Source organism: Brachycentrus maculatus, unplaced genomic scaffold, assembly GCF_059751285.1.
Source record: "Brachycentrus maculatus isolate JH-2025_06_01 unplaced genomic scaffold, ASM5975128v1 h1tg000062l, whole genome shotgun sequence".
NCBI lineage: Eukaryota > Metazoa > Arthropoda > Insecta > Trichoptera > Brachycentridae > Brachycentrus > Brachycentrus maculatus.
In genome coordinates, this window is record NW_028280816.1 from 305,956 (window position 1) to 319,928 (window position 13,973).

Sequence of the window (13,973 nt, forward strand, 5' to 3'; positions counted from 1 at the left end):
TATTTTTTATTTTATTATTTAACTAACTAACTAACCATCACGCCGCTTCTCCGCAGGAGTAGGCTGAGAGAATAGAACGCCACACCAATCTGTCTTTGCGAACAATCTTCGCCTCTTACACATTCATGCATCTCATACATACACGTCGATTATTCATTTCAAGTATTTGAAATATTTGATATACATACCTGACCACTTTCAAGTATTTGAAATATTTGATATAAATACTTGATCATGACAAGTTTTCCTCGGTCTTCCTCTCCTTCTATTACCAACCACATTTGCCTCATAAATTTGTTTTACAATCCTTTCTTCACTCATTCGATTTACATGCCCAAACCATCTCAACACACCTTGCTTAATTTTATCGATAATGCTTATCTCAGCCTTGGATTCTTTCCTTATATCATCATTCGAACATTTATCATACAACTTTTTGCTGCACATTCGTCTGAGAAAATGCATTTTAATTTCTTTAAAAAACCATGATTTTGAATTTCTCAGCATTCATCATCAAATCATTTTCCTTGCACACATTATACACCTTTGACACCAGCTCCTGCAGATCTTCTCTACTATCGACAAGAAGCGCAGCATCGTCAGCATGCAAAAGGCAGCAGACAGTCAAATCGATTATTTTAACGCCAACATTTAAAATTTTCAATTCTTTCATGCAATTATCCAAGTATAGATTAAACAGCCACGGTGACATTACACATCCCTGTTTAACACCCTTAGAGATGCCAAACCGAGATGAAAAAGAACCATTTACCCTAATGCATGCAGAGCTATCCTCGTATAAAGCTCCAATGCCTTGGATAAGTATTTTATTTTTAACTTTTTATTTATTAATATGACTCATCTCATGGTTATGTACATATTTGTGAACCATTTTTACGGCTGATCTGTTACAACATTTGGGTGGCGTTGCAAATAAAAGATATATGACAAAACTATTTTTGTTGAATCAAATTATTATTTTGTGATCTTTCATTTTAGAAATAGACCCTATCCAAATATTCCTTTTCGATCGAAAAAAATAAAATAAAATACTTCATTAATAAGCAGAACAGACCCCCCCTACAAAATGTTGTTTTAAATATGTGATGAAATCGAAATACTGAAAAATATTGATTAAGTAAACCTGGAATTATTCAATATGTTCACATAGCATATTAAATTTTAATTTAAATTTCACTCGGAAAATGCCACAAGCATTATATAGTGTTTGGAAATGATGTAGAATGCATCGAAATATGTGTTATAATAGATTTTAAGTACTGTAGAACGGGGCTACTTGAACTTTGATGCGTTACTTGAGCCCAGTACAATTTTTTATTTAGATCTGTATTTGGTCTACAATAATGAATGTATTGTCATGATTCATTGTTTCCCTGACAGGTGACACTTATTGTCACGATATGTTCATTATTGTATACCAAATACAGATTTATTTTTTTTTGTACTGGGCTCAAGTAACACATCAAAGTTCAAGTAGCCCCATTCTACGGTAATAGTGGTATTTACTAAGTGAAATTTAAATTTAAAATGGATAGATATTACCACAAAGTGACTGGTGAATCAATGTCAATCGCAGTTGAACATTGACTTGTTCGTTTGTATATAATTCTAGCAAATTAAGTGGCAAATATGTATTCTTAGAAATTAATTAAATTAAATCATTTAAATGATCAGTATGTATTTGAACACTGGGTGTAGTAAACAATTTATTAAATTTGAGTGCATGTAAATTGAAAATGTGGGGTTAAAAAAATCTAGGGTTTATGGCTTATATCACGGGTCCGCAACCTATTGTTGCAAAAGGGGCAAATATTTTATGTGGGGATAAGTGTGGGCCGCACTCAGACCACATGTTATTACAGTTTCCTACAATATTTGTGTACAAATATGTTAGTGTAAAAAAATATATTATATTTAATAACATTTTTGTAATTAATACAATCAATGAAATTTTTGCGGTTGCATTTGACTTGCGAGTATTTTTATATTAGCTTGCATTTTTAAGTAGATTGGCGTAGTATTGCGTATAAATGTGGATCCGATAACTGCAAACAGTATTTGTTTTTTCGATAATCCAGAATTGGAAAAGTTTACTCAAAAATATATGTACTACCAAACATAGTTATTACTTGCTGAGCAAACTGTTTTAACTCGCCTTCTGAAAGCAATAGTTTTCAGAAGGCAAACTCCCATAGAAATCCACCAAGTCAATTTTTTCCTTAAAAGCCATTTTAAGTGTGGTATCACTTTGCAAATCTATCATGTTGATTTGCAAATTCCTTGGTATATTGTCGATATCTACTGCGAGGGGGTTTTCAAAAATCTCCATCATACGTGAAATCAGTTAAAAACCCAAGATCTACCGTTGTGCCGAGAATCTTGCGGGCTGCACCAAAAAGCCTTGCGGGCCGCATACTGCTCGTGGGCCACTACTTGCCGACCCATGGTTTATATTATAGGCTCCTTGCTTTAGTGCGGTAGGTAAGTACAACCGAATTATGGATATTGATAGGCCAATTGTGGAGGTCCTCACCAAAACGTTACATTTCCATTATAAATGATTTTAAGTTATCAGGAATTTTAGCTTGTAAAATTGTTACGTTTAGGTGCAATTTAATGACTGAGGTAGTATTTTACGAAAATGGCGCTATACAAATTATTATTATTAGATTCATCATATTGGTTTAACACAGGATGTTCACGTTTTACAACTATAATTAAGATTTCGATAGAACACAGTAAACAGAACAGATTTGCATGTAAAGAATTTTTGTGTGTAATATTGGAAATGTAATTTTTTGGTGAGGACCTCCACAATTGGTGCTGTTGTTATAATATTTTTTTTTTATAAAAAGAGAAATATTTTTGTTTTTATTATTTACACAAATATTTCAATTTAATACTATTTCTGTGAGCCTAAGCGGCTCATTATTAGAAATAGGTATCAAATTGTGGTAGAGTGAATTTGAACCAAGAAACTCTGACTTAAGAGTCCGCGACACCAACCACGGGACCACAACCTGACACATACACAACTATGGAAAGAAAATATTTATATATTGTAGAAAAAAACTAAATTCAAAATGCCTCTGGTGGCATCACAAGCTTCTATAAGCATGCTTGTGCAACCAGTACCCTATCCATTTCAGCTATTTTCCTTTTTGTACCTAATATTCCTCCATTTCCGTTTCCAAATAGCACTTATATCTTTCACCTAAAGCGCCTCCTTGTCCACCTTCGTAGTATAATGGTTAGCGCGTTTAGCTACTGTGCTGGAGGCCTAAGGTTCTTTTGTGCCCCTGTGACTTTTCACTCAAGTATTTATTTTGATATGACCCAGGACCAGTATCCAGCTGAAGCGCAGGATTGATCACCTTGCCTTCATGTTAGTAACAATCAAGATATCACTAAATACAATACAATGCCCTATCCACGATAAGACATCTGTATTATATTCCACTCCTAGATAGAGTTACTGATCACCCTGTACTCATATAAAAAAATTGAGTTAACCACATCATTTTAATGTGGTGTAGAATGCGCCTCTCAGAAGCTAATGAAGAAATAAGAACTTCTTTTTAATTAAATAAATATCTTAAAACATGTGAACATGTTACTGTTATTAAAAGTGGGGTCCTGATGCCTCATTCATCCAGAAAATAAAAGTCATGTAAAATTATACATACAATGGCAAAATAACCATATAAAAGTCAAGAAAATAATTACTTTACCTTTGTATGTTTTAGTCAAAATTTTACATAGTAATTTTTTCGGAATTTAAATAATAAATACTTTGGCAGCATATATGACATCTATATCCCATAGCCATCATATCTAATTGCGATAAATTTTGACACCAGTTCATCTTATATAAAAGAAAAATCACTTTCTCAGCCTCGGAACGACAAGGATTCATCTTTGGTTAATTTGTAAAGGCTTATTTTTCTAAGGTCTCTATATTTATTTTAAATGTGTTTTGAAAAGGATTTTGTGTTGTAGTAATAAATACATACGCTTTTTATTGAAATATTTTTATTTTGTAATATTTTGTGGAAAGAAGGTTGAACATCATAATATTTTACATTGCTTGATATTGTCATCCCATTGTTTTTCTTTCCGGTACATTCTCCGTAAAAATTATCTCATTTTTACCTTCCGATATCACAGTGTTCATAATCTACAATACAAATCTATGCATACAGATTCCATAAAAATAATTTTATTGACTATCAGATATTTTACTCGAAAATATATTATTACATTTTTTATTTATTTAATAATTCTACCTTAGCCTCTAAAGAAGAGTTGTTTTAATCACTGGAATTTCTTTATGGGAATAATTTTTCTTAAACACCAATTTTACAATTTTTTAAAATTTATATTATTAATATACATAAAGATACATTACAAGCTATTGTTTTTTTAAATATTTAAATTGACTGTCAAATACAGTGATGCCTCCTATAGTGAATTAAATTTGTTCCTGAAGCAAGTTTGTTATGTGAAATGCATTTTCCCATGAAAATACAGGATAAAAAAATTATTCATATTGTAGCATAAAATGATACTCAGGTTTTTAAAAAAAAAATAATTTTTTAGTCAGACTTATGAGTCTACCAAGACTTAAAGCATGCATGGCCAACCGAAATTGCACCCCGGGCCGCATCGATGACCTAAAATTTTCCTAAGGGCCGCATACAGACAAATATTTTTTTTTAAAAGTACAACGAATCTCATACTTATTGATTTATATGTAAGTATTATAAATAATTTGAATGCAGAGGTAATCAGAAAGTACAATAAGGGTAATTGTAAAAAAAAATATTACTACAACCAGATATAAGAAGAAGAAAACACACATTGAACCAGCAAAAAATGTATCCCTATTATAATAAACATTTTTATCAATTTTAACCATCAAAATTATCAATTAGGATAGATAAATCAAACAATATTACCAAATTTATTTTAAATAAAACCAATTTATCAATGGCCACAATGGTATGAGATTTAAGTTTCTTTTCACCAGAATATATGCAATTCATGTAATTACAGAAACTTGATTGGTTTTAATAACTTAAATATGATTTAAAATATATTCTCCAGGGCCCTATATTAAAAAATATATATTTGTTATAAATGACCGCGGGCCTCACGTAAAGACGCCGCGGGTTGGCCACCCTCGGCTTACAGGCTTAACAGAGTTTGTTGGTCCTGTTGGGCTTGGCTGATTTTCGGTAGTGAGTCTGTAAACTTCTGAACCTCTCCCTATATGACCAGAATGTCCTCGATGACAGCAGTTGATATTGGTTGATTTGATTGATCCTTCTCATTGCCAGATGAAGCTCCCCTTTGAGTTTCATCATGGATTACAAGTGCTTGGAGCTCTTCAGTTGCCAGCTCTTTTTGGATCGTCGAGCAGCAAAATGAAATACGATATAGTCCATTGTGTGAAGCTAGGTTCGTTGTATGAGTCGTATAATAAATGAACATATAGTTCTTTGTTCACAGCGTTCATTATGCGAGGCATCACTGTAAATATTATTATTATTTAGAGTCCTTTAATCTATTAGTTGAGGGTCATAATAGAAAGGGCACCTCTTTGCAATCAGTAATATCTTTGAATTAATAGTAATATCTTTGAGTCAAATAGTCATAATTTTGAGTCATAATTGCTACTTCACACAGAAATGCAAAAATTTAAATTGAAAAGTATGAGACATTTATTGAATGAGTAAATCAACAACACTTTCGCCACAGATATAAATTGTATTAAAATTACTGTGATGGGGCAGTTCTACACATGCAAAAATGCATTTTTTTAAAAAATGGTTATAATTTTTAAAACAAAAACAAAAAAGTAAATATAATATTTTTTGGAGGCTCTCAATCTGGGGTTCGTACATTCAAGGACGCATATTATTTAATTATGTTTAATAACATCCTTCTAGTGGCATGTATGGGCAAAATCAAAGTATGATGTAAGCAAAAAATATGAGTCATCCGTGTTTCTTTAAAGAAATCTTAATGTCTCATATACGAGTCATCTGTTGTGGATGTACTAAAGCAAAAAAAGTAAAAGCTTTTTAAAAATAAGTCAAAAATTTATTTTTAGTTGCTACAAAATTAAAATTATTGCAACGAAGGTGCTTTTGTTTTCATACCCCTCAATTCATAAAGTATAAGTCAACTGTAAAAACCACATATAAGTCCACTGTAGTTTAACGTTCATTATAATTTTTACGGTAAATATTGCAAGGATATATCTTATTTTTCATGCATCCTAGGATAATACCAGAAGGTGAAAGTTAACTATGAAACTGTCTCAAAACGCAAAGCATAGATACTCAGCAGTTCACCAACCTCAGCAGTGATAATCGTTTCTATATGAACAGATTATTAACCCCATCAAACAGCTACAAACAGTAACGCAGTGAGTTTGAATGACACACTTTACATTTAATAATACTTGTTTATTAAAACTTTTACTTCACTACTTTTTACCTATTACATATTTTAAATAACACGGAGTCTACTTTATGTATAAATTTTAACCACATAGTATTTTCAATATGTATCATCTAAAAATATTACGTTATCTTTATAGATGAGCTTAAATTGTTAATAATTACTTTTAATATGTACATAAAAACATTTTCAGTATTAGATATAACATTACGCAGTTGAACTTAGTTACAACAAGGAGAACTTAGTTACTCTCTTCAAAATTTATCTGAAAAACATTTAGTCACTTTTTATTTTTGTAAATAATAAGTAGGTCTTAACTTACTTTGCAACAGGCAAATTTCAGACAAACTTTTTTCTGAAAGATGGGCTACAAAATATATCTATATGTTTGAGGGGGTTATTTTCAAAACCTCCGAAATTGCAGTTTTGTGTTAAGTTCATATTTCGAGGCGTTTTGAAATTAACTGCATCATTGAATACTAGTAATTTTTTTTATTAAAAATCTCATTGTATTCAACAAGAATCTTTTTAACCCTCCGATGGTCACAATGCCTAGTGATACAATCTCTTTATTCTTGGTTTTGTAATGCCTGTCATAAATGTATGAAATAAAGAAATAAAATTATTTAAAAAGTAATGTATCAATTATTTATTTTAAATACTACATACCAAGAATATTGTTTTTTTTCTATTTATTTTTTTTATCTCTCACATCTCAGATAAAACTGTAATTATGCCTTTTGTTAAATTTAATATTCAGTCGTTTGAGATTGCAGATTTGTGGAGTTAAATTCAGAAAAAAAATTAAGATAAAGTAAATTACCATAAATGGATGCATAGTATTTCAAAATTGTTTGTGTGAAAATATGGATGTCTTCTCTCTCCACAATTGAAAATTTATGAATAGCAGAAACATTGCTTAAGCTTAGAAAGGATTAAGTGAGAGGCAGTAGGTACTATTGCATGAAGAATAAATGAGCAACATACAAAAATATATATGTTATGTATCTGATAGATGCATTGGGTCCATTGGAGGGTTAAAGGCAATGTGGCTGTTATATTTTATACACATAGCCATATTTTTGTCTTTAACCACTTCATGCTAGTGTTCTTTTCACAAAAATGAGCTAAAAATATCATATAATTCATTTTTTTTTATTTAAAGAGTTTACTTAATTTAAAAGTTATCCATTTTTAAAAAACAAAACAGTAGCAATAAAAAATGTTTTATAAAAGAAATTAAAACAAATCTTACCATAATAATAATATATATTTTTATAATAAGTTAAAACAGAAGAAACAATTTGCGTTATGGCTCTACAACTCTACGAGCATCAAGTGGCAACTGGTGAGCTCAGTTTGGTTTATCTTATGGAATGCAAACAAGTGGAAACGTGCGAACAGCGCACAGTGATATGGCACATTCACCGTCCGCAAACACTGCTCATTCAAAAGCATGAAGTGGTTAATAAAAATACTGATTCCTATTACTGATGTGTTTAAGGGTGTTTAATTGATTTAAGCGTCAGTGTTTTTGTTTAACACCACTGCGGGAAATATGAGCGGGAAGGGTGCCACTTCTGTTGGTTCTGTCGGACAGTGTATCGGGGTTGGTGGTCTCGGATCTGGCTCCGAACATCCTATCAGCCAGTGAGTCAGCATCCTCCCTTTGCCCTTCAACTCCACTTCTCCACGAAGCTCCATCTTGAATGTGCCAAATCTACTCAGGATCTGTCTCGTTGCATCACTCATATGAATCATCAGAGCTGGGAAATGAAAAAAAAATCTTAATAAAGCTGTAAGTAAATTAGTTTAATTTTATGGTGGAAATTATTAACTGAAGAACTTGTTAATTCACTAATTTTTATTTATTTTGTTTTTTATCAACCCCTACCCTAATTAGTTTATTACATAATTAGGGTTGTATACTAATCACAAGTAACCGCAAATCCATCTCCGATCTGTACAATGTATTTGACTTCTCTCGCGCTCTACCAAAAGTAAGCAAATAGAACGCTTATAAGGGTCTCCCGATCTCTACCAACAGTATGTTAAAGACGCTTTTAAGCGTTTCCCGTAAATAACGTTTTAATATTATGACAAATTACTACTTTTAATCTCTGGTATCCCTGTGAATGACTACTAAGTTAAAAGGCATTCATTTTGTTGACAGGACATATTTATATGATGATTGTTGATAAGGCAGTGCTTTTGAGAAGAAAAAAATACTAATAAAAACAAAATGTTCAAATATAAATATATAGTTGTTTATAAAAAATCTTAATTCTCCCGTTATTTATTCATCGTTATTTATCAATTTTATTTCATAGATATTCATCGATTTTATTTGATATATTGACACAATATTGCATTAAAATCAGGCATGTTTTTATCTTCCTGTGCCAGGTTTTTTTTTTACCTTTAAAAGGTAAATAAATGGTATTTCTTTGTATTTGTATTCCTGCCAATTTTACATTTCATTAGTGTTCACTTTTTATATTTCAAATAGCATAGATACTTACGCTGTCCAGCAGATTCCATCCGAGATGCCGTATTCACGGTGTCTCCAAATAGGCAGAAGTGTGGCATCTTCACCCCCACGACTCCGGCACAAACTGGGCCGGAATGTATTCCGATCCTGATCTTCAGTTGATACTCCGGTCTGTGTCTGACGGTGAAACACTTCACCGCATCCAACACAGCGAGAGCCATGAGGCAGATCTCCCTTGCGTGATTATCCCCATTCCTTTCCGGGAGCCCGGACACTACCATGTATGCGTCGCCTATTGTTTCAACCTTAAAATAAAGAATATGTAACTTGATTGATATTTTATCAAAATGGAAGGGCGTAAAAAAATATAGTTTATATCCATCAATAATTGACATAAATTTCTCATAAGGATTCAATAATTGAGAGCATTTTTTTCTCGATTTTTTCAAATATTTATTTTGATGAGGCAAGAGGTAAAAAAAAACTTGTTTGAAAATTAAACAAAAATTCTCTACAACATATTGAGAATCTAAACACTTGTCCATAAATATGGGTTTATCCTCATAGGAGTTTTTTTTACATTAAGCGTAGATGGCTCTAGTGAACTCACATCTACAGTGTCATGATATTGAGGATAAATGTAGGAGTTCCAAAAATGTTAGTTGTGTGGTTGCCAATCATGGGTAGAATGATAGATGTTGCAGTGATCACTTAACCAACCTATTACAGGTCATAAGCCCTGAAATACCCAGACCTCCATATTCTTCTTCTATTTTGAGATGTCAAAAATGTAGAAATATACTTCGTCAAAACACAACATTTTAAATCATTCTTATACAAAAAACTCATATTTGTCTCAAAGTATTCACACAATTTGTTTTTAAGGGTTGCGAAAACCGCAAATATCTAGATCCAACTCTTAGCTGTGATTTATTAAATATGTACAGAAGCATTATACTCACTTTGTAGACATCATAAAATCCTATTATCCTATCAAAAGTACTGTAAAGATCATTCAGCAAGTCGACAACCTCCATTGGTGTGCTCTGAGCACAGAGCGCCGTAAACCCGACAATATCGCTAAAATAAATTGTCACACACTCAAACTGTTCAGGTTGAACCATCTCCCCTGCCATCAACTGCTGAGCTACCAACCTGAATAAAAAAAGAACAAATCATTATTAGTATACCAATTCTCATACTAAAAGGGACTTATGAATTATATCTTGTGCCTGCCATACCTTGGCAATACTTGATACAAAAGTTCTTCTGATCTCTTTTTTTCCATGGATAGTTGCTCAGTCTTTTCTTCAACCAGAGTTTCTAGATTATTGGCATACTGTTCCATACGACGGAGCAAGTCATCCATCAGATTATCACAGTAACCCCTAAAAAATGTAAAAATGTTTATTTAAAACAATATTTTACTAGCGCATTCACAATACATATCGTAGTCATACAGGAGAAAGTGACCAAGTGCATTTTTTTACAAAAATGTGATCATCCACAATTTGATATCTTACTAGTTTAATATTGCCCTGAAAAAAAAATCCAAAGGATTTAAAACATGGAAGCATAATATACTGACCTGTTAAAAATGACTAAGTGCATTGATGTTTATTTTATTGCCAAGCAAAAGTGACTTAAATGGCCCTCATGCGCATTTTACATTTTGTTAGTTGGTCACTTTCTCCTGTACGACTACTATATGTTCATATTTATAATTAATATTTGAAGAACTTTGTGATCTTCCATTTTATAACTTTAAAATAACTTTGTTATAAAATCAGTATATAATTTATTATAACTTAATTATATTGTAAACCAGTTTTGAATTAAAATGCTTTTTCCTCACGAGTAATTGGCATTTAACACTATCTAGTGTTTTAAAATTATAAATATGAAAATTTAACTTTTGTTATAGACTCACTTCATGATGCATCGTACTGTTCCTTTGACAGCATCAAATGATGGCCTTTCGTCAGGGTTATCGCTCCAGCATCTTTCCATGAGTTCTATTAAATTATCTGGGCAATCTCTTTGTTCGACCGCAGGCCTGAATGGTGGGGATTCTCTTGCTCCTACTCTGCTTATTATCTCTGCAGATATAAATAATGTACAGTTTTATTTGATTCAAAGCTATTCATAAATGACAGTTTTAATCAATCAATATTTACTACCTTGAGGATCAAGAAATTGCCTTGCTGCTTCAAATGGACCGCCCCGAACGACAATTTCTTCCAGTATTATTCCAAAACTGTACACATCTCCTTTTTGGGTAGCCGGTATACCAGGTATTAATGTGAGCGGAAGAAGTTCTGGAGCTACCCATAACAATTCTGGAAATATTTTTTTAAATTACAGTTTTCATTGCGATTAATATGATATATTACAAAGTAAACAAATTAAAATGTCTTACTGTTATAGTAATGAGTATCTTTCACAACTTCGGCAGGTGTTGTAAGTGTCGTAAGTCCAAAATCTGATATTTTCAATACAAATCTTCCATCTATTAAACAGTTATAAGATCTGAGTTTTCCGTGAACCATTACTTCTGAACTATGGAGATAGGCCATTCCCTAAAACATTAAGAACAAATGTTTGTAAAAACAACATCTTTTATGATGTTTTTGGTACATCTCGTAAATAACTCCTATTCCACTACGAAATTCAAAGACTTGCCAAATCTGTTGCCTATAATATTATAACATACGATGGTGGTGGAACCACATCACTTGCGACTTGACATCGCAATGCCGTCTGTTCCATCACTAGAGTCTTTGTGGAAATTTGCAAAACAGCTTTTTTTTTAAAGCAAAGATTGTAGTCGTATGTTCGAGCATTGCGATGTCGAACATATGACTACAATCTTTGATTGATTACATTGATTTGTAATTTTAAGACATTGTTGTGTCTTCATGCACTATATTAAAATAATATACCATATTACTTTTTTAATTGCTTTGAAAAGTTTAAGTTAGGTTTCTAATATACAACTTTCATTGATAATTACAGATTGCATATTTTTCGGGCTAGCTCATTTTAATGTGCAATGTTATTTATTCACAATAATTAATTTGGGTCGACCCAAAAAAATTGTTCTATATTATGACTATGAATAAAAAATGCACCTTCTATTTTAACCTTCAAAAAACGCCTGAAACATCATTATCTTACCTTAGAACCCTAACTGTCCATCTCCTCCTCCCCTGACCCCTCCTCTCTTCCTTAAACTTTCTACCTGATTCCCTTTTCCCATGCCTTCCTTACTCTATCGTCATTTTGTTTTTCTATTCATGTTACCCTGTTTAAATTCTTACTTTGTAATTATGCTCTCTTATGTTTCTTTGTTTTTCTTTTTTCTTATCCTTGTCTTAACCTGTTCAAGCATTATCTCCCCACTTATTTCTAACAGACATCAAAAGGTACAAGCCTAGATCGTTCACACTAGTCTGTTTTTTTTGGTTGGTTGGAAGATATTGCTTTATAGCAATAAGCCCGCCAATGTACACACATATTGGACAAAAAGTTCAAATAAATAAATAAAATAAATAAATAAAAATATCAACGGTCATATGAAATGATGTAATTAAATTAAACTTAATATATTTCACTCTGAGTAGGCAGATTTGAATGTTTGTTAAGGTCTTTCTTTTACTTACAGCCATAGTTATGTAAAATTACCCCTTAATACTAAGCATTTTGTAAGGAGTCATTACAAAATATTGTTATTTTAACAGTAGATCTAGCTAGAGCACGAAATGGAATTTATTCTTGAGATGATCATAAGTTTTTATCTGGTAAGATGGTTTATATATTTTACCTTTATTATATCATGGATCAGAGACATCCGAAAATTCCAATCTAATTTGAGAGCATCGTTATTCAAAACATCTCTGAGTGATCCCTTCGGACAGTATTCAGTGAGAATAAGGACTGTTGGACACTCGATGCAAGCGCCAACAAACCTTACTGTGTTTTCGTGGGATACGTCTCGCACCTAAAACACAATAAATTAAGTGCCTTAAAAACTTCAAGTTCTAACATAAAATATTATTAAGACAGTAACATTTTTCTCTTTCTTTAGATTTTTAGTTCCATAGCAAGTAAGCAACAATCTCACCTGTTTGATTTCCCATAGCAGTTTCTTGTTGAGATCTACCTTTTTCTTTGTAACTTTCTTTATAGCTACCCTGTTGCCTTTGTATATTCCGACTGTAGTAAAAACTTGAGCTGGTGGAATAGAGTTGCAAGAAACAATGGATGCTCTTGCGCTATGTAGTCCATAAGTCAACTGGAAGTAAAATACAAGTGTATGATGAAATACTCAAATGTAAATAAAATGGAAACTGAATATTGAGAATTATTGGGTGAGTAGGTCGAGCCTCGCACAACCTTCTTCGATCTATCCTTTCTTTTGTAATTAAACTTATATCATAAAGCGCTGTGTTGGCTGATTGTAGTGTTTTTTTGTTAATTGTAAATTACACGATAGCAACACCATGCAAGATTAGGATCAGATCAGGATGCTGATCCAGGGTAAAATATTATTTAGATACGTAGGAGTCTCTACTAAGTGGAAGCATCTACGAGTATTTAACACGTTGACTGCTAACTACGAGACAACTCGTAAATTGCGTTATTTGCTAGGACTCTGACTACGAGTTATCTCGTACTGTGTTTACTTGCCATATTCGTGCAGCTACGATAAAATTCCTAGTTTATCAGTGCTAATATGGATAGATGGCTTATGGAAAGAAAAAAAAACAATGCTGACTTACATGAACATAAAATTTATTGATAAATGAACAGAAAATATAATTATAAAGTTTTTATTAACTCTTACCACTCTGTAGGCCAGACATTCTGGCCCGTATGATTCTAGTAGGCAGCTCCGTGGGCCACAATGTCTGGCCCGGCGCAGCTATAACTTTAATCACTGATTTCTCTATCACCCAAGTATATTCTACCAAAATATAGTTCAGATAAATAC

At 32.2% G+C, this 13,973-nt stretch overlaps 1 protein-coding gene across 1 annotated transcript in view; it reads right to left on the bottom strand.

The window, feature by feature from the left end:
* Window positions 1-7,400: 7,400 nt before the first annotated feature.
* The window catches only part of LOC148311504 (atrial natriuretic peptide receptor 1), an 82,587-nt gene continuing 76,014 nt past the window's right edge, over window positions 7,401-13,973 (bottom strand). The window contains exons 12-20 of the mRNA XM_088256546.1: window positions 13,104-13,269; window positions 12,804-12,980; window positions 11,400-11,559; window positions 11,161-11,319; window positions 10,911-11,079; window positions 10,222-10,368; window positions 9,943-10,135; window positions 9,012-9,285; window positions 7,401-8,255 (exon numbers count right to left, since the gene is read on the bottom strand). Of these exons, the coding sequence (XP_088112672.1) occupies window positions 8,008-8,255; window positions 9,012-9,285; window positions 9,943-10,135; window positions 10,222-10,368; window positions 10,911-11,079; window positions 11,161-11,319; window positions 11,400-11,559; window positions 12,804-12,980; window positions 13,104-13,269 (1,693 nt within the window). The 3' untranslated portion in view covers window positions 7,401-8,007. The remainder of the gene's footprint in view (window positions 8,256-9,011; window positions 9,286-9,942; window positions 10,136-10,221; window positions 10,369-10,910; window positions 11,080-11,160; window positions 11,320-11,399; window positions 11,560-12,803; window positions 12,981-13,103; window positions 13,270-13,973) is intronic.